The 25,913-nt window shown below is 38.4% G+C and overlaps 1 protein-coding gene across 2 annotated transcripts in view; it reads right to left on the bottom strand.

The window, feature by feature from the left end:
- ubr3 (ubiquitin protein ligase E3 component n-recognin 3) overlaps positions 1-25,913 on the bottom strand; it is a 94,558-nt gene that overhangs the window by 19,412 nt on the left and 49,233 nt on the right. For both annotated transcript variants that reach the window (XM_062069871.1, XM_062069872.1), the window contains 8 exons: positions 22,566-22,654; positions 12,950-13,099; positions 11,146-11,279; positions 10,085-10,195; positions 9,638-9,838; positions 9,421-9,557; positions 4,022-4,107; positions 142-247 (listed from right to left, as the gene is read on the bottom strand). In XM_062069871.1, coding sequence (XP_061925855.1) covers positions 142-247; positions 4,022-4,107; positions 9,421-9,557; positions 9,638-9,838; positions 10,085-10,195; positions 11,146-11,279; positions 12,950-13,099; positions 22,566-22,654 — 1,014 coding nt within the window. The remainder of the gene's footprint in view (positions 1-141; positions 248-4,021; positions 4,108-9,420; positions 9,558-9,637; positions 9,839-10,084; positions 10,196-11,145; positions 11,280-12,949; positions 13,100-22,565; positions 22,655-25,913) is intronic.

Below are 25,913 nucleotides of genomic sequence, written 5' to 3'. Positions count from 1 at the left end.
TTGCCATGGTGGCAGGAGGGTTGGTGTTTTAAGAAAGGTCCTCTGATTGCTCGTTGATGATGTGAGGGAACAACAGGATGGTGGGGAGAGGAGGTTGTGATGTTGGTGGGGGCTTTAAAAAAAAAGAAGAATGCCACTCACTCTGCCTCTTTGTTTTGTGTAAGTTGAGTCAGCTTGGTCCATGGGTTGTAGGCTGAGTCAATGCTGTACAGACGCATGTGCATGGCCAACACGTGGAACAACTGGTCTGAAGGGGAGGAGGAAAATGTTATTTTACTAAATTATCTGATAAGCAAGATGTAGTTTAAATAGATGCAACCTTGGTGGTTTAACTACGACCAAAATAGTATCCGAAAGCAACAGTTTATAGGGCCATATGTGAGAAGAAAACCTGTAACTGCACAAATACCATCACGTCGTGCTTCAAATACTTTACTACGTGGCTGATTTTTTAAGCATATTTTTGGCCTAAATTGAGTCTTGTGTACAGTACAGGCCAAACGTTAGGACACACCTGATTATCTTGTGTGATGACTGTACTATGATGATAGTATATATCTGTATCATGAATCAATTTAAGTGGACCCCGACTTAAACAAGTTGAAAAACTTATTCGGGTGTTACCATTTAGTGGTCAATTGTACGGAATATGTACTTCACTGTGCAACCTACTAATAAAAGTCTCAATCAATCAATCAAACTTCTCATTCAATGCGTTTTCTTAATTTTCATGACTATTTACATTGTAGATTGTCACATCAAAACTATGAATGAACACATGTGGAGTTATGTACTTAACAAAAAAAGGTGAAATAACTGAAAACATGTTTTACATTCTAGTTTCTTCAAAATAGCCACCCTTTGCTCTGTTTACTGCTTTGCACACTCTTGGCATTCACTCGATGAGCTTCAAGAGGTAGTCACCTGAGATGGTTTTCCCTTCACAGGTGTGCTTGAAGCTTGAAGAAAGAATGCCAAGAGTGTGCAAAGCAGTAAACAGAGCAAAGGGTGGCTATTTTGAAGAAACTAGAATATAAAATATGTTTTCAGTTATTTCACCTTTTTTCGTTAAGTACATAACTTCACATGTGTTCATTCATAGTTTTGATGTGACAATCTACAACGTAAATAGTCATGAAAATAAACAAAACGCATTGAATGAGGAGAAGGTGTGTAGTATTTGTCTTATTTTCTATTATCATGATGTTGCGATCGATAAAGCTATTCACCAAGCAGGAATTTTGTTTTCGGGTTAAGGGTGACAGTAACAACAACACGGCGACTAATCTTCACCGCAAGTTGGCCAACTTTTGGTAGTACAACTTTACGCACTTTTTTTATCTTCAACTCCTGCGTCATCAATAACAGATCACATCGGTGAGCCTTTGAGGCGAGCAACAGCAGGACATAGCAGGACACGGCACGCCACTTAATGACTGCTATCAGCTATCATCAGCGAAAGCTAAGTAGAGATTAACTCTGTTGATTGAAGGATGCACTTTGTCTTTAACATATATACTGCAACCCCATATGACATTGGTGAGTCTTGTGAGACAGGTGGAATGACAACGCACGACATGCAATGCTAACAACACAGCTAATGGTCGTGGTTACCTTAGCTACAACTGTCAAGTTTACCAAGTTTTTTCAGTCAGCACATGGAAGCCCAATTTTAAATTAGAGGGATTATCCAGGCTGCTATTAAGTAGTTCCACATTGTGGCCATGTTGTAGGGGCCAGAAGTTGGCTATAGCAATGATGCTTTGAGGGAACCTTCAACCTACCGGTGAGTACAGTACATCACATTCAAGGCTACTATATTGGGGTATACGAGTGTAAAGGTGACTCTGTGGGTCTTATTTCATGTTTAAAGGGCTCAAATAATGTTTAAAAAACCATATTTAGAATGTCAAACAGTTTTTATGCTCCAACTATGAAAATATTCAAATATAAAACATAATAATCCTACTTCGTGGATATTTGTTCACTACAGTATGGTCTGGAACCAATTAGCCACGATAAACAGACAACTACATTTATAAAATCTATATACAGCAATATATTAGCACTAAAACACACTAACCTATGTTTCCAATACCTGCACATCTTTAAGACCATAATCAAAATCAACAATAATGATAACAAATATGAACACTGAAACCAATTATAGTACTTCCAGTAACCCTAAGGTTTTTTTTATAGGAAATAAGAAAGAGGGATGTTCAGTGGTTAGAGCAACACTGCCCTCCACAGGTATATTTAGGCACAGCCAAAGAAGTACACCGTTAATTCCAATGCAGATCTTGCACTCTTCTTTTATCAGTGCCCTTTTGTCAGGAATATTTAACATATGTATAGGACTATTGTGTTTTGTTGGAATAAATCAATCATACTACAGCCACTACAATATGCATAACAGCAAAGAGCTATGGCAGGGCAAGTGAACTGACAAAATCAGCCATGTTTAATAAAAAGCCTTAACCGGATTAAAACAACATGTAAGCTTTATGTGAATAAAAAATAATGACTGTATTTTAAAGAGTTTTTACAATGTTACTTTATGCACCTATTTCCACAAAGTGATGCATCGTCAGGAGCAGCAGGAGAATTCTTGCCCAAGGACAGAATAAGGCCCTGTCTAGGCGGTTATGTTTTGGGGTTTTGTGTTTTGCTGGGCAGAAAACACGGTGTCAAATTAACAAGTAACATCCAGACGGAAACAGATCACTGGATGAAAATGATGTAATACAATGCCTCACCAAGGGGCACTTTTAAGCAGACAGAGCCACTGGAAACTCCAAAAGTATCAAATAGAAAAAGTGAATGCGCATAAAGTTTAGTAAGTAAAGTCTAGTTCTGGCTGGAGACGCTTGTGTCGTCCCACCCCAAATATTATATACATTTTTGTCTGCCATGTTTTATATTGAACAAGTGCAAAGTTAAAGTACATATATGAAAAGAGGATGTGCACAATAGCTTTGTATAGCCACATACTTCGTCAGAGACAGGACAAAAATATCTCATTAGCATTAAAAGCAATAGACACACAAAACAGCATGTTCCCAGTCAGGCTTACTAAAAGCACTGAATACTGTGTCAAATTCAGCATCAAAGCTATCTGTTGGGCAAAATACAATACACATGTTATGGCACCACTGAGACTAAAATTGTTTAAATAAAATTTCTGCAGATGATGACTGGGCTACATTCCTGACCCTAGGAGTAATGCAGATATTTGCACACATCCTGTGTGTTTCAGAGCACCCCCAACAGATTTATACAGTTACAATTAAAGTACACCTGTCAATTACCCTCAAATCAAGAAGACTGAATATTAGCGCATACCAACTGAGTACATGTGTGCATGACTACATGGTTAATGTAGCTGAGAAAAATGTCAAGGCTTGAGTGTAAAATCTCCTTGCAGCCACTCAGCGGTGACAGCCCATTTCTCTGCAGCAGCCTCAACTTTGACAGGTTAATTTCCACACTAAAAATAGCACGGGAGGCAGTCACTCATCTGCCCACTTCACCTGCAGGAATATTACCTATTTATTGAATGTGTAGATCCAACCCGTTACTATGTATGCTTGTAATGATACAAAGATTCAAGCTTGTAAGCCAAGACCACCTCTACCCCCTCCCAGTTGCAGTATATGACCTTGTCGGCCATGACACCTGGGCCATCAGTTAAGATAGCATCTATCCTTGACTGCTATTGTTAATGGACCTTTTGTTTTCTTTTGTCTTTTTATGGCTCTCGAGTGACACGGATGGATGAGTTGGATCTCACGATCTGACAATTTGTTACAAAGGCAAAAGCCAGGGGGGAATGATGTACAACCATATTTGCCATCATTATTGTCATTCTATTGTGTTTGTTGTATAATAATCAAATAAGTTCTCGTTTTGTTTTAAATGACCTTTACGTGTACTGAATTATATCATATTCATTTGAAAGAGACAGGTGCAGACTTTATTTGTGTAGACACATCAACAGAGGGTATGCATAAATACTTACTAAGACATGAGCGCTTGGCAGCTGCACTGGCCCCGCCACAACAAAGGTTTCCTCCCCGGTGCACAAGTTCTAATTCCAGGTTGGTCCTGAAAAGAGAGAGCGCGAGAGAGAGAGTGAGAAAGGGAGAGAGAAAGAGAATATACTAGTAGAAACAATCTTTATGGTTTCTTTCCATTACATTTCTCACCGCCTGCAATAAAGAACCCACTTGCAAGACATAAACAACAGACAGTGTTGGATCATTTGGCCAAACAGTTGACCATGATGAAACAATTTCAACAGGAAGTATTTTATGTTTGTTTGTTTTTTTGCAGTATTTCCTCCAAAAAAGCTCATTGTTAATTTTTCCTGCCAAGTGTACAATAAAAGCCAATTGGTACTCCACCAATAACCAAAGAGGGAAGCACTTAACCCAAACCTTTAACAGTACATAGATGCTGACAATTGATAGGCACTGCTAAAATAAAAGTGATCTGTACACATCTCTTTCCACTAGCCATTTCTTTCGATGAGGGCAAATCCTTGGGTTTCCTGAGAGGGTGACGGGGTGGGGGTTGGGGGGGGAAGCAATTTCACATAGATAATACAGCTACAACCAAGCTCCATCTGGCTTTTGCTGATAAGAGCACCCCTGTGACTGAGGAATTTTCCACTTCTTAGGCAATTTGCGCTATTCATTGAACTTCAGAGAGCCAACAGGCACCCATACGCACACTTAAGGAATTGTATTCAGGGTGAAGGGCTGAGAGGACCATGGCATTGGGTGAGCAAAAGATTACACTTAAAAAAAGGCAGAGACATTTTTTGGGAATAGAATAGAGACCAGACAGTGAGCCCAAGGTCAATCGGAAGTGACTAGTTAGCAGATGGTGGGAAGGCAGACATAAATACTAACTTTCTCAAATAAGGAGGGGTTTACAGAAAACAATGTGCTCACCAAAGCTACAATTACCCATTTAGAAAGTGAAATAGTACAAATGATAGACACCGCTAAGTGAGATGCCTAATAATGCTACTAGTGTTCATACATTTGCAGAAAAGTTTAAATAAATAAAAAAATCACCATTAACCAAACCCAACAGCTTTGTGAAGAAAGAAAACTAATCCATGCGCACACAGCCACAAAATTAGGTACACCTTGTATTTAAAGGCCTACTGAAACCCACTACTACCGACCACGCAGTCTGATAGTTTATATATCAAGGATGAAATCTTAACATTGCAACACATGCCAATACGCCCGGGTTAAGTTATAAAGTGCAATTTTAAATTTCCCGCTAAACTTCCGGTTGAAAACTATGTATGATGACGTATGCGCGTGACGTCAATCGTTGAAACGGAAGTATGCGGACACATTGAATCCTATACAAAAAGATCACAATTTTCATCTCAAAATTCCACAGTATTCTGGACATCTGTGTTGGTGAATCTTTTGCAATTTGTTTAATTAACAATGAAGACTGCAAAGAAGAAAGTTGTAGGTGGGATCGGTGTATTAGCGACGGACTACAGCAACACAACCAAGAGGACTTTGAGATAGATAGCAGACGCGCTAGCCGCCGAACTCACCTTGACTTCCTCCGTCTCCAGGCCGCCGACCGCATCTGTGATCGGGTGAAGTTCTTCGTCGCGCCGTCGATCGCTGGAACGCAGGTGAGCACGGGTGTTGATGAGCAGATGAGGGCTGGCGTAGGTGGATAGCTAATGTTTTTAGCATAGCTCTGTGAGGTCCGGTTGCTAAGTTAGCTTCAATGGCGTCGTTAGCAACAGCATTGTTAAGCTTCGCCAAGATGGAAAGCATTAACCGTGTATTTACAGGTCCATGGTTTAATAGTATTGTTGATTTTTTGTCTATCCTTCCAGTCAGGGGTTTATTTCTTTTGTTTCTATATGCAGTTAAGCACGATGCTATCACGTTAGCTCCGTAGCTAAAGTGCTTCGCCGATGTATTGTAGTGGAGATAAAAGTCACTGTGAATGTCCATTTCGCGTTCTCGACTCTCATTTTCAAGAGGATATAGTATCCGAGGTGGTTTAAAATACAAATCCGTGATCCACAATAGAAAAAGTAGAAAGTGTGGAATCCAATGAGCCAGCTTGTACCTAAGTTACGGTCAGAGCGAAAAAAGATATGTCCTGCACTGCACTCTAGTCCTTCACTCTAACGTTCCTCATCCACGAATCTTTCATCCTCGCTCAAATTAATGGGGTAATCGTCGCTTTCTCGGTCCGAATCACTCTCGCTGCATTGAAAACAATGGGGAAATGTGAGGAGCCTTTCAACCTTTGACGTCACGCTACTTCCGGTACAGGCAAGGCTTTTTTTATCAGCAACCAAAAGTTGCAACTTTATCGTCGATGTTCTCTACTAAATCCTTTCAGCAAAAATATGGCAATATCGAGAAATTATCAAGTATGACACACAAAATGGATCTGCTATCCCCGTTTAAATAAAATAAAAAAATTTCAGTAGGCCTTTAAGTAATGCAGTTTTACAACAATACCTAACATTAAATCCATGAATTGCTCACAGTGGAATTCAAACCTAACAATTATCTTTGTAAAAGCAGAACTTTTGATAGGCCTCTTGTATTAATCCCATTAGTGTATGACATTTGGGTATCAAGTTTATCGAAGGCAGGTTTTATTGAATGTCACTTCTGTATCAAAGGTGTTAACCGTGCAGACATACAGATAGCTGGGCGAAATGAGAAAGAAATCATCTCATAATTTTTCCCATAAATAAAATCACTATTTTTGTCATGTTTAAATGTTAGATTGCTAATAAGTGAAATGTGAAGACATCAGAAGGTTATTTTTGATTGAATGTAAGAACTTGATAGAACTGTTTCAGATAACGTACGGTATCTTACGGTATAATATTTACACACACTGCCGATATTATTTCACAAATGTCATTTTGCTCACTTTATGGCTATATGCATGTTATTTCTATTAAAGCTATTGTTTAAATCAGTGATTCTCAAACTGTAGTACGTGTACTACAACGGGCTCCACTTAGTGGTATACCAAAGAATCACTTTAAGTGACTAGTAACTTTATTTCCTATATTCAAACAAAGTAATACTGTTAAAACTGTGTGTAATGTTACAGTGGGCAAAAATATTAATTATTTTTGTTTATTAAAACCTCAGCTTTGTTTTAATGAATACTTAGGCCTACTAGGTTACTATGTTTTGATGTTGTCATTATGGTGGTACATGGAGAGTCAAGTGTTTTCCGAGGTGGTACTTGGGGAACCACCGGTTTAAGTTAAATATACACAAGTGGAAGGCTGCCCTGTACGCACATACACCAACGCTGCGTTAGACACAAGAACACCGATTTGCATTATACAATGTGCAACATTATCTCATGTTTTAAGCTTTATATAACGACAAAACATGAAGTTATTTACAAAAGTCAAAAGCAGTGAAGTTGTCACGTTGTGTAAATGGTAAATAAAAAGAGAATACAATGACTTGCAAAAATTTTTTCAACTTATATTCAATTGAATAGACTGCAAAGACAACATACGTAACGTTCGAACTGGAAAACTGTTATTTTTTGCAAATATTTGGAATTTGTTGCCTGCAACATGTTTCAAAAAAGCTGGCACAAGTGGCAAAAAAGAGTGAGAAAGTTGAGGAATGCTCATCAAAGACTTATTTGGAACATCCCACAGGTGAACAGGCTAATTGGGAACAGGTGGGTGCCATGATTGGGTATAAAAGCAGCTTCCATGAAATGCTCAATCATTCACAAACTTTGTCAACAAATGCCTGAGCAAATTGTTTAAGAACAACATTTCTCAACCAGCTATTGCAAGGAATTTTGCAAGGAATTTCACCATCTACGCTCCGTAATATCATCAAAAGGTTCAGAGAATCTGGAGAAATCACTGCACGTAAGCAGCAAGGCTGAAAACCAACATTGAATGCCCGTGACCTTTGATCCCTCAGGCGGTACTGCATCAAAAAGCGACATTGGTGTGTAAAAGATATCACCCCATGGGCTCAGGAACACTTCAGAAAACCACTGTCAGTAACTACAGTCGGTCGCTACATCTGTAAGTGCAAGTTAAAACTCTACTATGCAAAGCAATAGCCATTTATCAACAACACAAAACGCTGCCGGCTGGATATAATTCCTCCTATCCCCAGTATTTAAAGCCGCTAACATCACACACTTCACCAGGCCAAGTCTCATGACAGAGAGAGCTCTTTTTCACTTTGTTAGTGTTGATGTTGCTGTAGCGGTCTTTAGCAGGCTGGTCAAATGTCTTTAAGAATGGGGACAAATTAATACAAAATTGTCTCTCATTACAATCGAAGAAAAGGTTTTTTGCGAAATTTTATCGGTATTGTTTTATCGCTCAGCCCTATGCAGACACATATTAAAGTAAACAGAGGACATCATTAAAAATGTGTCTGCCTAATAGACATAGTCTTCTCAGATTATTAAAGTTAAAGTAAAGTACCCATGATTGTCACACACACTAGGTGTGGCGAAATTATTCTCTGCATTTGACCCATCACCCTTGATCACCCCCTGAGAGGTTAGGGGAGCAGTGAGCAGCAGCCGCGCCCAGGAATCATTTTTGGTGATTTAACCCTATTAATGAAGTGAAGTAAAATACTGTATATGTATATAGCGCTTTTATCTAGTGACTCACTCGATTGCTTGATTGAGACTTTTATTAGTAGATTGCACAGTACAGTACATATTCCGTACAATTGACCACTAAATGGTAACACCCGAATACGTTTTTCAACTTGTTTAAGTCGGGGTCCATGTTAATCAATTCATGGTAAATACTCAAAGTGCTTTACACAGTAAAACCCATAATCTAAGCTACATTTAAACCAGTTTGGGTGGCTCTGGGAGCAGGTGGGTAAAGTATCTTGCCCAAGGACACAATGGCAGTGACGAGGATGGCGGAAGTGGGGATAAAACTTGGAACCCTCAAGTTTCTGGCACAGCCGCTCTACCAAACGAGCCACAAATTATATTGATATAATTATTTTTCTCTAATTAGTAGTTAAAGTGCTTTACATTGAGAAACACATTATCTACATTTAAACCAGTGTGGCAGGAACTGGGAGCAAGGTTTTTGAAGTGTCTTGTCCAAGGACACAAAGGCAGTGACTAAGACGGCGCAAGCTGGATTCGAACCAGGGAGTCTAAAGTTTCTGGTCGGCCGCTCTACCTTCTGAGCCACACCGCCCCAATAGATTGAACCTACTATAAAGAAATTACGTGTGATGTATCATATTAAAACTGTATACATGTTTGAAATAAACATCTCCTATATCAAATAACCTATCATAGACCTAAATGAAGAACTTTTTCAATAGTTTTGTGCATTTAGTGAGCGTCACACAGTAAACTGATTCTTACCTTGCCACCGAATACAGGAAAAGGAAGTCACCATCAGGAGAGCCCGGATTCTTGCCGTAATCCATGTACTTCTTCTGGGTAGTGTTCTTGATGTCTTCAATGACCAGCTCCATCTCTTTACTCAAGTTGGACTCCGTCTAAGAAAAAAAAAGATTAGAATCATGGACATCATCTTGCATGATCGAACAGTTTGAAGTCAGCCATACACAATACTTACAGGGAAAAGGCCAAGGTTCTCCTGAAGATCTCTCACTTCCTTTATAAGCACACTGGTCTTCTTGTTTGTGGGAGTGTGCCAGGTGCCGGCCTCAGAGCCGCGGCCGGGTCGACAGGGAAGTACGCTGTTGGCAAACTGTCGACACAGAGGGCAGGTAAACTCGCCCTTGTCAACAGAGAAACCCTGCAGCACCTGGTCATTCTGAAGAAGGAAAAATATGTTTGTACAGTGTTGTTTTTTAAACAAATTAAAATAATTACAAGTGTTATCTCTGCTATCTTTCTCGCAAACATTCATTCAACCTTTTCAATGGCTTTGCTTAGCTGCCTTCTCATCAGTTGAATAATGATCAAAATTACAAGTCAACAATTATTGATTCTGTTTCCATCAATCAGCTTGACAATCAAACACATCAACTCATTATTAGGACAATCATTTTCACTTTACCCTCAGAGACTCCATGTATGACTTGTGGCAATCTATATGCAAAGTGTGTCCGCAAGTCTGCATGTAGACACCCCCGTCCCAACCTATTGACACCGACTGCAGACAGGAGCTCTGCAGCGTCAACAAGAGAAAGATCACATCAATAGGCATCTTTGAACCTCAACCTTTTCTGCTTAGTCTACCGTGGTTAAAAGAAATCCTAATTTCATGTGATGTATTATAACTTTTTGAATTATGGAAAATGGCAGAAAGATTTCCCAAAATTATTTACTTAAAATGGGAGGAATTTATGTTTAATTTAAGTGTTTTAGTATTTTTAGTATTGAAGCCAAAACCTTTGATGAACTTGACAGATGATTCCTGTTACTTGGCTATAAGGATGTTTCTGAATTGCAATTATTTTAATTCTACTTTCTGTCATTCTAGATTAACATTCTGTGGGTTGGCACCAATTCAATTCAAATCTAAATCATTTAAATCAAAAGTATCAGACTCAAAGCCACATAATTGTATGTGACCTGCAAAAACCTGGAAATGTGTTTCAATAAGGCATTTCAGCATGTTTGCTAAATGGGTTTAAATTTTGGCAGAAAAATGTAACTTTTAACTTTATTATTTGATGCAAATGCTATTCCAAGCCTTTATTATTGTAATTTAAACCATTTTTAAAATTAATTCTGCAATAGCTCGACATTAATATCTGCTTAATTCAGCTACTGCAATAGGCACTGGTGAAGGTGTGGCAGGCCTAGAGCCTTGCAGGTTAGTTATTCTTCCTGTACAAGACAATCACCTTCTGATTACAAAGCAATTTTTACATCGGTTTTGTTGGCATACAATACAATAACCCAATGAAAGGGTCAATTGTGTAATAATATAATGAGGTGCGATGTAGTCAACAATGAAAATTAGTTTGACACACAATGAATTAAAGCAAAACTCCAAATTGGGAATTTTCACAAGCCCGCCCTATAACATAATGCATGCTCCTGTAAATATACTTTTATAAAACAAAATCCATATTTTTTAAAACAAATGGTGTTTTTTCCTGAGACACCTACATCCTTGAAGAAGCGTTGCAAAAGTGTGAGTCGGACATCGTGAGCCACTGCGCAAGTGTCAGCAGAGTAAATGTGCTCTTCGTCACAGGTTGGGAGCTTTTTAGCCTCTTCACTCTTGCAGCGATGTCCAAGCACTGGAAGACAAGAATGGTAAGTGAATAGAGGGATGCTGATGAATATGTGAAACAGGATTTCATTAGGAAAATAAAAATTTGAAAAGAAGCTTTCAGTGTCTATGGGTGTATAGCAGACCTAGGCAAAATAGGGCCCGCGGGCAACATGCGGCCCGTTAAGATTTTCAATCTGGCCCGCCGGACGTTCTACATCATTTTTTTAGACCTTTAACTTTAAGACTTAGACTTAAACAAACTTTATTGATCCACAAGGGAAATTGTTCAAATCAAAAGTGCATTTGCCATTATGGTGTGCAGTGATGTTTTTAAATGACCATAAGTCTTGAACTATAAAAAAAAAAGTAATTCAATAGTTGAAATCTGCACTTTTGAGTGTTATAGGAGTTATTTCTGTAATCTAGGTCACAGCAGCTCAGACCAGGAACAAAGCAGAGTGGATGGGGTTTGTTTTCAGAGCAACCCGCCCCAAACATGTGTCAGGAACAGATGCGGAAGCACATTTTTACATGATAATATATCATATTGTAGGTGGTTATTACACTTTGCATTTAAATTGAGCTGTTTTTTCACATTTCCGTTGTGTTTTGCTTGATTGTAAAATATACACAACTATCGAGGAGCTGGTCTGAGAAGTAAAAGATGTTCATATGTTGTTAATATTCAGTGTTTTATTGTTAATAGTCATTATTGTAAATCCCACTTTCTTCATTTTAATGTACATTTTGGGTGTCCCATTCAGTAAAAAACTGTAACATTCCATTCCGTTTTTTTTAAGTAGTCTGTCATAAAGTTAAAGTTAAAGTACCACTGATAGTCACACACACGCTATGTGTGGTGAAATTACTCTCTGCATTTGACCCATCCCCTTGTTTCACCCCCCGGGAGGTGAGGGGAGCAGTGAGCAGCAGCAGTGGCCGCGCTCGGGAATAATTTTTGGTGATTTAACCCCCAACTCCAACCCTTGATGCTGAGTGCCAAGCAGGGAGGTAATGGGTCCCATTTTTATAGTCTTTGTTATGACTCTATAGTCTTTAGTATGACTCTCATATAACGTGTAATGGTATAACGTTTTTAGAACTCTATGGGACATTGTGACTTTTGGTATTAGTGTTCCTGAATAAAAGGGACTCAAACACACATACTGTACAGCAGAATTTTACAGCTAAATGTGTATATATCATTTCTACACACATACACATTGGTCAAAATATTTGCCCAGCTCTGGTGTATCGTATATTGCAAATACCATCCATCTAAATGATAAATGGGTTATACTTGTATAGCGCTTTTCTACCTTCAAGGTACTCAAAGCGCTTTGACAGTATTTCCACATTTACCCATTCACACACACATTCACACACTGATGGCGGGAGCTGCCATGCAAGGCGCTAACCAGCAGCCATCAGAGGCAAAGGGTGAAGTGTCTTGCCCAAGGACACAACGGATGTGACTAGGAAGGTAGAAGGTGGGAATTGAACCCCAGTAACCAGCAAGACTCCGATTGCTGGCACAGCCACTCTACCAACTTCGCCACGCCGTCCCTCTATGCTTTTTTAATATAGGCAGTAAGGTCATATCACAATATAGTATGGGGCTTAATAACACAATTTAACATGGTATCAAAACACAAGCGTTGTTCCACAAGATTTAGAGAAATGAAGAAGGAGTACCAGAGGAGGCCTGGAGGAGAACAACTAGACCAGTGGGCCTGTCCTCAGTGGAGGGTCCACTCTGTCCACAGATCACACAGTCATAAAGAACCTCCGACTCCATCATCTCTGACGCTCCAAGGTCCATGGCTGCCTCCGTTTCTGGAGATTCTGGCACAGAAGAAAGTGCATTTGTAACTGTATTTTCCAAGTGAATGAGGGATAACTTTATTTATTACTAAATGGCAATCCATGACAGGTCACTTTATTATAGGCATCACAGCAACATTTAATAGGAGGTATTATATTTTGTTGGATGCCAATATAGTGTATGTGCAGATATCATGACGGTGGAGTCTTTAACAGGACACCATTTATATTAAATTAATCCTTTGTATATTTTCAAGTAAACTCATGTAAACCGTGATTGGACATTCAGTTTTGAAATTAGTTTAAACTATATTTACCAGTACATATTGAACAGAAATGTCAGGCTGTGTTGATTTATGACTCTTATGGGAAATGTGCACTTAACTAAAGGTCACTGTGGCAGCTTTCGCCGCAGGCGCATACACACACCAAAGGTGAAATGACAAGGCAGCATAAATTGTGTTCTGCAGTTTGCACTTACCTACATCTTGAGTGTACAAGTCTTGTTTTTATGCAATTGATTGGACATGTCTCGAGGCAGAGCTTGTTTATTGAGTGTTTGCTTCAGTGGTGTGGCGTTTCTTGTACATAAGGTGAATGAATAACTATCTACAATGAAGGATGTCCAAAAATAAAATACAGTGGCACTTCAAAAGTTGAATGCCACTGAAGACAGCTATTTATTAACTGCACAAGTTTGCTTTTTTAGTATCTTGATGTGGTGCCATCACAAGATAGTAAAACGTTTTCCTAAAGAGGAAAAATTTGATGACAACTAGAGAAGCTTAAATTTAGTCTGTCATGGCTGCTCAGTATAATATGGTTCAGTCATTAATTTGTCACGAAGAATAATCATGATAATAATACTGATAATAATAATAACAACAACAACAATTAGGGTTCCCTAATACAACTTTTTATTTCCGATTAGGTATTGATATTGGAGACTTGGGTGTTGGTCAATAGACTCGATACGATAATAATCCGATACGATATCAGCAAGAATCATAGCAAAATACTTTTTATTATTTTGCATTGTGGGATGTTAGAAAAAATATGATTAGGGGAAATTACTCACAAAACAATGGTAGGTATGAAAACACTAACCTGAAAACAGTCACAGATTAATACTTCATACATCATTAATTAACACCTAGTGGTCACAAAAATTCACAATTTAAGAGCAGTATGTTGAATGATCCAGACATGTTTGTTCCTGAATACTTTCCGATGCATTTTCTGCCTTAGGTACTTTGGACCTCTAAGTAATATGCAACTATAATTATTTGATACGTGTTAATATTGACAAATTTGGTGTTTTAGACTGCAATACTGTTCAATTATGGACACTTATCACGTACGTCGAGCTTATGTGCTTTTTTGTGCTTATCTGTTGCGTAACCTCTAGCTCCAAGTAACTTTTTGTAAATGACTTCACTTAACATACAAGAAAAGGTCAAACTTGTGTTCTGATTGGAGGACACACAGACGTTAACAAGTGTGTACAAGTAAACGTGCTGTAGGACTGCTTATATCGGAGATTTTAGATACAATATTAGTTTTTTAATGACCGATTGGACCGACATATGATATCAATATCGAATCTAATCGAGACGCCAACCCTTATAATATTAGTAATGGACGAATAAAATGTATGCCTGAAGGTGAGCTTTATTCTTGTTAAATGTGAAGAGATTTGCCTCCGAAGCAGTAATCTCCCTTACGTGTCATCAAAGTTGAAGCTGCTCTATGTCACTGCCTTAAAATTACATTAAACAACATCACCACCTGCTAGAATATGATATTAGTGGTTTAAAAGAACACCTCGAACAAAAAAAAAAAGTCTTTTTTTAGAAATACAAATCAAATTGAATAAAAATTGTTGTTCGGTTGAATAAGATGACTGGCATTCCTGGTTGTCACTCACGCATGTCTCGGAGCGCATGCAAAAGTACAAAAGCACTCAGAGTCTTGTTACAATATACTGTACATTCAATCATAGCTAAGGTTAGTAGCTAAACGTTGCCAATTTGCTTTCAGTAGCTGAAAACCAACCTAGCTAATGCACAGGTATGTGTGTGTTATGTGAGCTTACAGGCTTGGAGCATGAAGATGGCGAGGTACAGTATAATAAATTGGCGCCCTCTAGGCAGCCGCGTAACAGCTGCAAACAGTCAGCTTAAAGATGAGAACTTATTATTCCTCAGTTTTATTTTAATAGCAACTTTATTGCACTTGTATGACAGTAGGAATGTAATATGGTATTTTAAAAAGGTCTGCATAAGAAATATAACTTTACAATGGGGAATTTGGAATTTCCTTTTCATCATCCTAAATCCAAACAAATCAGAGGTCAATCAGCATCCAGGAACAGATTGTGTTCAACCTTTGAGGTTAATAAGGTTTGCCTTCTAAACAGCATGAAGACCTTTAACTTGTGTTTATGCAACTACATTCTCACTCAATGCTACTTTGTTGCAGGGATTCAAACTAAGCAGTGGGCTTCAAATAAAGTCCCAGCTCAGCAGGAAGTGAGTACAGAGGTCACAATACAGTCCCTGTCTGGCCAGTGCAGTCATTCTTCATTCACTAACAATACAATGTCATACGGGGTCAGGGGAGTCCAGTCTACTATTAGGATTCAAGCACAAAGGTCCCATGTGCCCTCCACTAGCAGCTCCCTTCACAATTTGTCCATGCAGGCCTACCACATTCTTGCTTACCTCGCACCCCACCATGCATTAAAACATCTCTAGGCTGTCCTTCAAAAGTGACAAGCTGTAATGTGCTTCATTAAGGTTTTGTATGCCTGTCATAATAAACATACTGTAGCAATACTGGACCAAATTGGCCTAGCTGACAATTCCTGAGAACAATGTACTTTCCCCACGGTTTGTCATTCAGATGCAAATGCATCTCTGTAAAACAACTACTCTGTTTCTTTTCTGACTCATAAATATTACAATGTTGGATACCCCTGTTAAACAATGTTAAAGCACCTAATCATAAGGTTCATGCATTTAGCCGCGAGCTTGCGCAAAGTTTTTCGCTGGGTTTTCTGGCTACATCGTGATGTCATTGCTAGGTGGAAGCACTTATTTAGACATTAAGCAGAGCCAGCTTCAGGCTATGGGGAAATTAATAAAAGTATAGTAATAGTGTTATTTTTATTAAATTGTTGCATGCACATAACACAGACAAGTAGTGACATAAACCAGGGGTGTACAAAGTGCAGGCTGTTTTACATGCTAATACAGTCTGCCCTCGCTACAACACGGTTCACTTTACACGGCCTCGCTGTTACACTGATTTTTTTTGTGCGAGTAATTTTTTACAGAATACTTTTTTTTTTTTTTACAGCGTATGAATGTGCATTGTGTTCTGCGTCCTGATTTTCTAAGGGACTGTAGACCATTGTCAATCAATCTTCTTCATGCCATGTGTCCTGTACAGCAGTGGTCCCCAACCACCGGGCTGCGGCCCAGTACCGGTCTGTGGATCGATCGGTACCGGGCCGCACAAGAAATTAAAAAATAAATATAAAAACAAATTTTTTATTTTATTTTTTTATCAAATCAACATAAAAAACACAAGATACACTTACAATTAGTGCACCAACCCAAAAAACCTCCCTCCCCCATTTACACTCATTCACACTCATTCGCACAAAAGGGTTGTTTCTTTCTGTTATTAATATTTCTGGTTCCTACATTATATATCAATATAGATCAATACAGTCTGCAGGGATACAGTCCGTAAGCACGCATGATTGTATTGTTTTATGACCAAAAAAAAAAAAAAAAAGCTTATGGATGTTATGGATGCCCAGGATACTTCAATGGCGGCTTTTAGCTCATTTGCATTATTGGGTCTGGTGTCTTTCAGCTTCTTCTTCACAATACCCCACAAATTCTCTATGGGGTTCAGGTCAGGGGAGTTGGCAGGCCAATCGAGGACAGTAATGCCATGGTCAGTACACCAGTTACTGGTGGTTTTGGCACTGTGGGCAGGTGCCAGATCATGCTGGAAAATGAAATCATCATCTCCATGGAGCTTTTCAACAGATGGAAGCATGTAGTGCTCTAAAATATCTTGGTACACAGCTGCATTGACTCTGGACTTGTTGAAACACAGTGGACCAACACCAGCAGCTGACATGGCTCCCCAAACCATTGCTGACTGTGGGAACTTCACACTGGATTTCAAGCAACTTGGATTTTGCTCCTCTCCAGCCTTCCTCCAGACTCTAGCGCCTTGACTTACAAATGAAATACAAAACTTGCTTTCGTTTTAAAACAGGACTCTGGACCACTCTGCAACTGTCCAGTGCTTCTTTTCCATAGCCCAAGTTAGACACTTCTTCTGTTGTCTTGAGTTCAGGAGTGGCTTGACCATGGGAATACGGCTACATGCTTCAATCTGTTGAAAAGCTCTATGGCAGGGGTCACCAACCTTTTTGAAACCAAGGGCTACTTCTTGGGTACTGAGTAATGCGAAGGGCTACCAGTTAGATACACACTTAAATAAATTGCCAGAAGTAGCCAATTTGCTCAATTTACCTTTAACTCTGTTATTATTAATAATTAATGATATTTATCTTTGTGGAAACACTGATCATCTTAATGATTTCTCACAATAAATATATATAGAAACAGATAAATATCAATATGCAACACTTTATTTTTATATTTTCTCTAAGTGCACATTTTTCAAATTGAACATTTTCAAATGATCACTTCTAAGACAGTCTTGTGAAATCACAATATCCCATTTTAACTAGCTAGCCACTAACATTTTTTAACAAATCATGAATTACTTTGCACCATGTTTGTACAAATAATAACTCATGTTTAATACAAAAGTAAACTCTCAAATTTTTAAATCATGTCACACTTTGAACTGGACACCAAATCTGTTATCTGTTTCTTTGTCAGTTAGTGGGAAGCCTGGCATTGCATGCTGTGTGTTGTACTCTGGTGTGTAACTTGACACTGCAACTCTGAGTGAGTCTTGCAGATGTGCATCAGTGAGGCGTGTTCTGTGTTTGTTCTTGATGAAGTTCATGTCAGAAAAGGCTGATTCACAAAGATAAGATTTTTCCTCATTGTTTGCGGAACCTTCTTAATCTTTTGGACATATTTTCACAGCAATCTGGCCTTAAGCTTAATTATGATAAATGTAAAATGTTAAGGATCGCAAATCTAAAGGGAACGTCCTTTCGAATGGAATGCAAAGTGCCTGTTTTGTGGACAGATGGACCAGTTAACATACTTGGTGTTGTTGTCCCAGAAAATCTGGAAGATCTAGGCTCAGTAAATTATGATAATCGACTAAGAAAGCTGGACAAAATTATGCAATTATGGAAAGGGAAATCCCTAACCTTGTATGGTAAAATGTCTATTGCCAACTCGTTAATTATTCCTCAATTTATTTATTTGTTTTTGTCATTACCAGCTCCATCACAAAACTTTAAGATTTATGAGCGGAGGGTCTTCGATTTTGTCAGGAACGGCAAACCAGAAAAGATTAAAAGAAAGGTTTTGTACAAAGAGTATGAATATGGAGGCCTGAAACTTCTCAACCTTGAAGCTATGTGTCTGTCTTTAAAAGCATCAATTGTTCCAAAGATGTATTTAAACATTGAGTGGTACACAAATGTCCTGTTGGACAAAAAACATGTACTGTATTAAAAGAAATTGTATCCTTTTTTTCAAGTGATCCCCTCCCAGAGAGTCTGCTGGGAAACATGGCGGGGTTCATAAAGGAAACAATCCACTCATAGTGGTGTTTTCAATTTTATGTGCCAGAAAAAAGAGACGATATTTTGCAGCAGTTAATGTGGATGAACTCTAATATTGTAATAGATGGAAAGCCTTTCTTTTGGAAAAATATGTTTGAAAGAGGAATCATTTTTGTCAATGATATTATCAATGAGAATGGTAAAATTATGAAGTATGATGAATTCAGAGCTATGTATGGTGATGCTTGCTCAAGCTTTTAATTTTATCAACTAACTGGAGTAATTGGGAAAAGATGGAAACAAATAATTAATTATGGAACTACTAAATTATTAGTTTGTAAACCTCTAATAAGAAATTCTAGTTGGCAAAAAAGAACTAAAATAAATAGAAAAATATATAATTTTTATTTAATAAAGAAATCTTTGAAGGCTGCCTCATACAACACAAATGAAAAATGGGAGGACTTTTGTGACCGCCCGTTGCCATGGGATGCCATATTCAAACTAATCTATAAAACCACTATCGATGTGCAAAATCGTTATTTTCAAATTAAAATTATTTATAACTTCTTACCCACAGGGAAAATGTTAAAATTATGGAATATGACAGAGTCAGATGATTGCCGATTTTGTTGTCAGGAGCCTCAATCCACCCTGCATTTGTTTTGGTATTGTCATATTGTGTCTTTGTTTTGGGTGGAAGTTGAAAAAATGTGTTTAAGGATTGGTTTGTTTATGAAGCTTAATGTGGTTTCTGTTATTTTAGGAGAGTTCATTGACAATCATTATTTAGTCAATTTAATTATAGTACTCGGTAAAATGTTTATTTTTAAGGCCAAAAACAGATATTCACTTAGTATTACTTTCTTTAAAACATTTATTCAGTATTTTCTAACTTTAGAAAGTTACATGGTTGAAAACGATAATGATGCCAAAAAACATTTAAAAAAAAGATGAGAAGTCCTCAAAGGCTTATTTTGAAAGTATAATTATGTTTATAGATTATATGATATCTGTTGTTGTGTTCCCTAATTTGAGTGACCTGGACATAATCTGGACTGTACATAAATGCTTATTTTGAAAATGTAATTTTGTTTATAAATTATATGCAATCTGTTGTGTTCCCTAATTTTTTTTCTGTGTACATGAATGAAGGTGTGTGTTGCTGAGTCCGACTTGGACATTATCTGGACTGGGCCTGGTTTAAAAAACCCTTTAAACAAATCTAATTTCATTGACAACCTGGTCTGTTGAAGATAAGGCCCTTTTTAAAAAAATAAAATAAAATAAGATAAATAAATAAAAAACATTTTCTTGGATAAAAAAGAAAGTAAAACAATATAAAAATAATTACATAAAAAATAGTAATTAATGAAAATGTTAGTGGACCAGCAGCCTATACAATCATGTGTGCTTCAGGGACTGTGTCCCTTGCAGATGTGTTGTCTATGTTGTGGGAACCAGAATATTGGTAGCAGAAAGAAATAACCCCTTTTGTGTGAGTGGGTGTGGATGAGTGTGCATGGGGGAGGTTGTTTGGGTTGATGCACTGATTGAAAGTGTATCTTGTGTTTTTTCTATGTAGATTTAATTTTAATATTTTTTTTTTTTTTTTTTTTTTTTTAGAACAGGCCCGCGGGCGACTCATCTGGTCCTTACGGGCGACCTGGTGCCCGCGGGCTACGCGTTGGCGACCCCTGCTCTATGGAGATGATGATTTCATTTTCCAGCATGATCTGGCACCTGCCCACAGTGCCAAAACCACCAGAAACTGGTGTACTAACCATGGCATTACTGTCCTTGATTGGCCTGCCAACTCCCCTGACCTGAACCCCATAGAGAATTTGTGGGGTATTGTGAAGAAGAAGCTGAAAGACACCAGACTCAATAATGCAAATGAGCTAAAGGCTGCTATTGAAGCATCCTGGGCATCCATAACACCTCAGCAATGCCACAGGCTGATTGCCTCCATGCCACGCCGCATTAATGCAGTAATCCTTGCAAAAGGATTCCCAACCAAGTACTGAGTGCATTAATTGACATTTTCAAATGTTTGATTTTGTTTTGCTGTTATAAATCTTTTTTTTTACTTGGTCTGAGGAAATATTCTAATTTTTTGAGATAGGATGTTTGAGTTTTCTTAAGCTGTATGCCATAATCCGCAATATTAAAATAATAAAAGGCTTGCAATATTTCAGTTGATGTGTAATGAATCCAGAATGTATGACATTTTCATGTTTTTAGTTGCATTACAGAAAATAAAGGACTTTATCACAATATTCTAATTTTCAGAGACAGTCCTGTATACTGTACAGTAATGTAAACAAAAAAAACATAATGTACACTACCGTTCAAAAGTTTGGGGTCACCCAAACAATTTTGTGGAATAGCCTTCATTTCTAAGAACAAGAATAGACTGTCGAGTTTCAGATGAAAGTTCTCTTTTTCTGGCCATTTTGAGCGTTTAATTGACCCCACAAATGTGATGCTCCAGAAACTCAATCTGCTCAAAGGAAGGTCAGTTTTGTAGCTTTTGTAACGAGCTAAACTGTTTTCAGATGTGTGAACATGATTGCACAAGGGTTTTCTAATCATCAATTAGCCTTCTGAGCCAATGAGCAAACACATTGTACCATTAGAACACAGGAGTGATAGTTGCTGGAAATGGGCCTCTATACACCTCTGTAGATATTGTACCAAAAACCAGACATTTGCAGCTAGAATAGTCATTTACCACATTAGCAATGTATAGAGTGTATTTCTTTAAAGTTAAGACTAGTTTAAAGTTATCTTCATTGAAAAGTACAGTGCTTTTCCTTCAAAAATAAAAATAAAATAATGAACGAAAAAAATCAACTTCTACTACACGGATTTCACTTAAAGCGGGTATTTTTTGGAACGTAACGCAGCGTTGAACGAGGGAACACTGTACTAAAATAAGCACATAAGCATAAGCAATAAGGCAATTGAAAAATACAGCAAAACAATGTAATGTAACAAGAAAAATATATGTTGATATTAATAATTAATAACACAAATTTGTTTTTAAATGTACATACTTTTTTTTTAGCCTTTTTTTTTATTTATTTTTTATAAATACATGCGTCATAGCCAATTTTGCAGATTTATACAATGACATCATTTTCACACCACGCCCCCACCGCCACAAACTGGTTGCTGTGCTGTGGGGAAACACTGATATGGCCTCAAAGTTTTATCATTATTAGAAATTGGTCTTAGAAATGGTCAATGATACTATTATGTATGTTTATTAAACAATCTAGTTCACATTTTGCACAGACAGTATAAAGTTACAGTGTTTGTTTTGCAAAGCACACAAAGCTTTGTGTGAAACTTCAAGTCAAAGCGACTGTTTAATAACTGCGCCACACTGTGGTGTACTGCTCAGAAAAATAGCAGCACATGCGACACAGCAGGGGTGCATTTTTGACAAATGTTCACCCTTTTGTTTGCAGCGGTTCAGAAGTAGAGGAGTTTCCTTAAACGAACCAATACATTCATGCGCACATTATAAGCATATTATCAGTTTGCACCACAAGGATAACTTAAATACATTCTCCATTAAATAAGAATTGGCACTTGTGCATACTTCACTTCATCATGAAGGTTTTAACAGCAAACGTATTTCCTGCTCAAGATTATGATTAAAGTAGAGCCGACTACCTACCAATTAGCATAAGCATGACGATAGACCACAACCCGGGCCATAAAGTGACATTTCCTTACCAACATCCATGGCTGTTTCCATGAAACTCTTCTGTCTGGAGGCAAATTCAGCAAGCAGCTTCTGTTGCCTCTCTCTGGCCCTCTGGCGTCTGAAAAATACGACAAATATACTTCAGTTGATATGCTGCTATGTGCTAAGTATCACAAGTATTTTGTTTTGCGTTCCTAACCAGTAAAAGAGCATGTTTCTCGAGCATTAATTTGCCACTTTGAGGAAACTGATTTTAAAGTTCAAAAGGCTGCTAAATAATCAAACAAATATACTAATTTGAGGGCATAAACAAACACCGACAGCTAAATAATTTTCACTGATGGCCTCAGTGAATCAAACCTGGGCAATGAGAGGAGACATCTTACTTGATGGTTGTCATGAAAACAACCGTAGGCCATGTGAAGTGGAGTGAGTATATATATTTACTTTGTCTCTGGAGTGAAGCCAAACCTGCCCCAAAGCAATTCCCAATGGTTATAGCCTATTTTTCATTATTATGGGAGTGAAATGGGAGACAGATCATACGAGTAGTGATGGGTGAAACGGAGATTTACAAAACTCAGAAAATAAATCCATCCAATTTCATCCAATAGAGCAGATCACATGAAAATATCTGTGCCATGTAAGCAACTAGTGGTGCAACGGATCATGGTCGAACAGTGATCCGTACGGATGCCTCGGTTCCATTCAAAAAGTTGTGCGTGTTCACATGAAGGCCGCGTGTTCGAACCACTCCCACTAATCAAGTAGTGGTAGTCGAGAAACCTACAACATTTAAGTCATGTATACGAGCATGTTGGTTTTCCTAGGAAATACAGTGATGATGAATGGGCGTAGGTTGGTGGACAAAACAGTTTCAGTTATGTAGGCACTGTGGCACGACAAAGCCATATGAGAGTGGGAATACATCAAGTATTGCCAGTTAGCCACGCATTTGAAGCAACATCACCTTGGTGTGTCAGTGACAGGAGCCTAAGGTAAAGGCTGCTTAACAACCACTAATCACCGCTGCATTTAAGCAGATTTTTTCCGTAGCATCTGACCGGGCTAAAGCTATTAGAAAGGCTATTGGCGTGTTTATTGCTAAAGACATGATGCCATTTTTTGCAAAACAACAGGTTTAAACATATGTTCAATGTGTTTAAATCATGTTGTGAAATTCCATTGCGCACCCACTTCAATGAGATGATCGTACAAAGTCTTTATGAGGAGGAGAAGACAAAAACGGTGGATGAATTTAGGGTTTCCCCCAACTAGCCAATATACCTGTGGCAGTAGGGGCGTGGTCAATATGTCATCATATAATTTGCTTAATAAAAATAATAAATTACCAGTCGATGATGCTGAGATAGGCTCCAGCACCCCACGCAACTCCGAAAGGGACAAGCGGTAGAAAATGGATGGATGGATAATGCATAAATATACTTTTTAAAAAGGCAAAAAAATTGTTCTTACATTTAAAAACAATTCTGTGTTATCAGTAATAAATACTAACATTTTTCTTTCATTTTGTTTTGCTTTATCTTTATAATTATTATTATTATTGTACGATGTTACACTGGCCGTATACCAGTGGCGAAGGCTGGTTATTCAAGTTAAAGTACCAATGATTGTCACACACACACTAAGTGTGGTGGAATTTGTCCTTTGCATTTGACCCATCCCCTTGTTCACCCCCTGGGAGGTGAGGGGAGCAGTGGGCAGCAGCGGTGGCCGCGCCCAGGAATAATTTGGTGATTTGACCCCCAATTCCAACCCTTGATGCTGAGTGCCAAGCAGGGAGGTAGTGGCTCACATTTTTATAGTCTTTGGTATAGTCTTTGAACTCACGACCTACCGAGCTCAGGGCGGACACTCTAACCACTAGGCCATTGAGTAGGTTCAAGTAAGGGAAGCTAATATTCAGCTACTCTCTACACACGGAGTACAGTTATCAACAACAGATAAAAGATAAAAATGTGCTACATTTTTCAGAGAAAACGTCAAGAAAAAGAATTCTCCAAATCAACAGCAACAACGGAATGAAAATTGCAAAATGCTCTGGCATTGTTTTATATTTCAAAATCGCCGATTCGCTCATTTTTCTGTCAATCAAATTCATTTTCGGAGACGCTCGGCGTCCGTGTGCAGACAAAGCCAAGCATTTATCCAATGATTGTCTAGTTTCGCTGCAGTGAAACCACCCACACTATGCTCCAAAAGAGTTAGAAAAGTAGAGTCAGCTGCCACAAAAGTAGCTGATTACAAACAAAAGTTGAATGCATACTCGTGCATATTTAGTCAATAAAATGTAAACACAAAAGTACGTATTTGATCACATTTTGGGGAGATATTTTAGGGGAAGCTGTCTTGCAATCTTAGAGCTATCGCCACTGCCGTATAGAAATATCCCCAGCAAGGTCTCCTAGGTGAACAGCCTCTGGCATGTTAGAACAAGGCGGGTAAGGGAAGTCAACAAGTCAGATTGGTAACTTCGGGACCAGCACTACATCACTGCGGGGGGAAATGAGGAGCCCTGTGCTGCAGACACAAAGAGACATACAGGCACACATCTGGCGCAAGTACTGACAGTGGCTGAGTGTAAGTTAGAGAGACCCAATAATAATATTCCAGTTTCAACAGATAATGCCAAACAACACATAAAGGCAGTAAAAAGGCAGGATTAGGCCCACAGAGAGGATGCTTGGCACTTGCAGTACATTTAGCATTGTAGAAGGGAATCACTGACCAGTGACGACTTTGCCATGCACTAAATTATTCTGATTTCTCAATTATAATGAACAAATATAAACACTTTTGTTTTTGCTCCCATTTTTCATGAGTTGAACTCAAAGGTCTAAAACTTTTACTATCTACACAAAATACCAATTTCTCTCGAATATTGTTCACAAATCTGTCTAAGTCTGTGTTAATAAGCATCTCATCTCACAGGCGCATGTCAAGATGCTGATTAAACAGCATGATTATTGCACAGGTGTGCCTTAGGCTGCCTACAATAAAAGGCCACTCTGAAATGTGCAGTTTTGCTTTAGTGGTGGCCCGGGGGGGATCAGAAAAGCAGTCAGGTCAGTATCTAGTGTGACCACCATTTGCCTCACGCAGTGCAACACATCTCCTTTGCATAGTGTTGATCAGGTTGTTGATTGAGGCCTGTGGAATGTTGGTCCACTCCTCTTCAATGGCTGTGCCAAGTTGCTGGATAATGACAGGAAGTGGAAGACGTAGTCGTATACGCCGATCCACAGCATCCCAAATCCGGTGAGTATGCTGGCCATGCAAGAACTGGGATGTTTTCAGCTTCCAGCAATTGTGTACAGATCTTTGCAACATGGGGCCGTGCATTATCATGCTGCAAG

Source organism: Entelurus aequoreus, linkage group LG14, assembly GCF_033978785.1.
Source record: "Entelurus aequoreus isolate RoL-2023_Sb linkage group LG14, RoL_Eaeq_v1.1, whole genome shotgun sequence".
NCBI classification, from domain to species: Eukaryota; Metazoa; Chordata; class Actinopteri; order Syngnathiformes; family Syngnathidae; genus Entelurus; species Entelurus aequoreus.
This window is presented reverse-complemented; position numbering and strand designations above follow the sequence as displayed.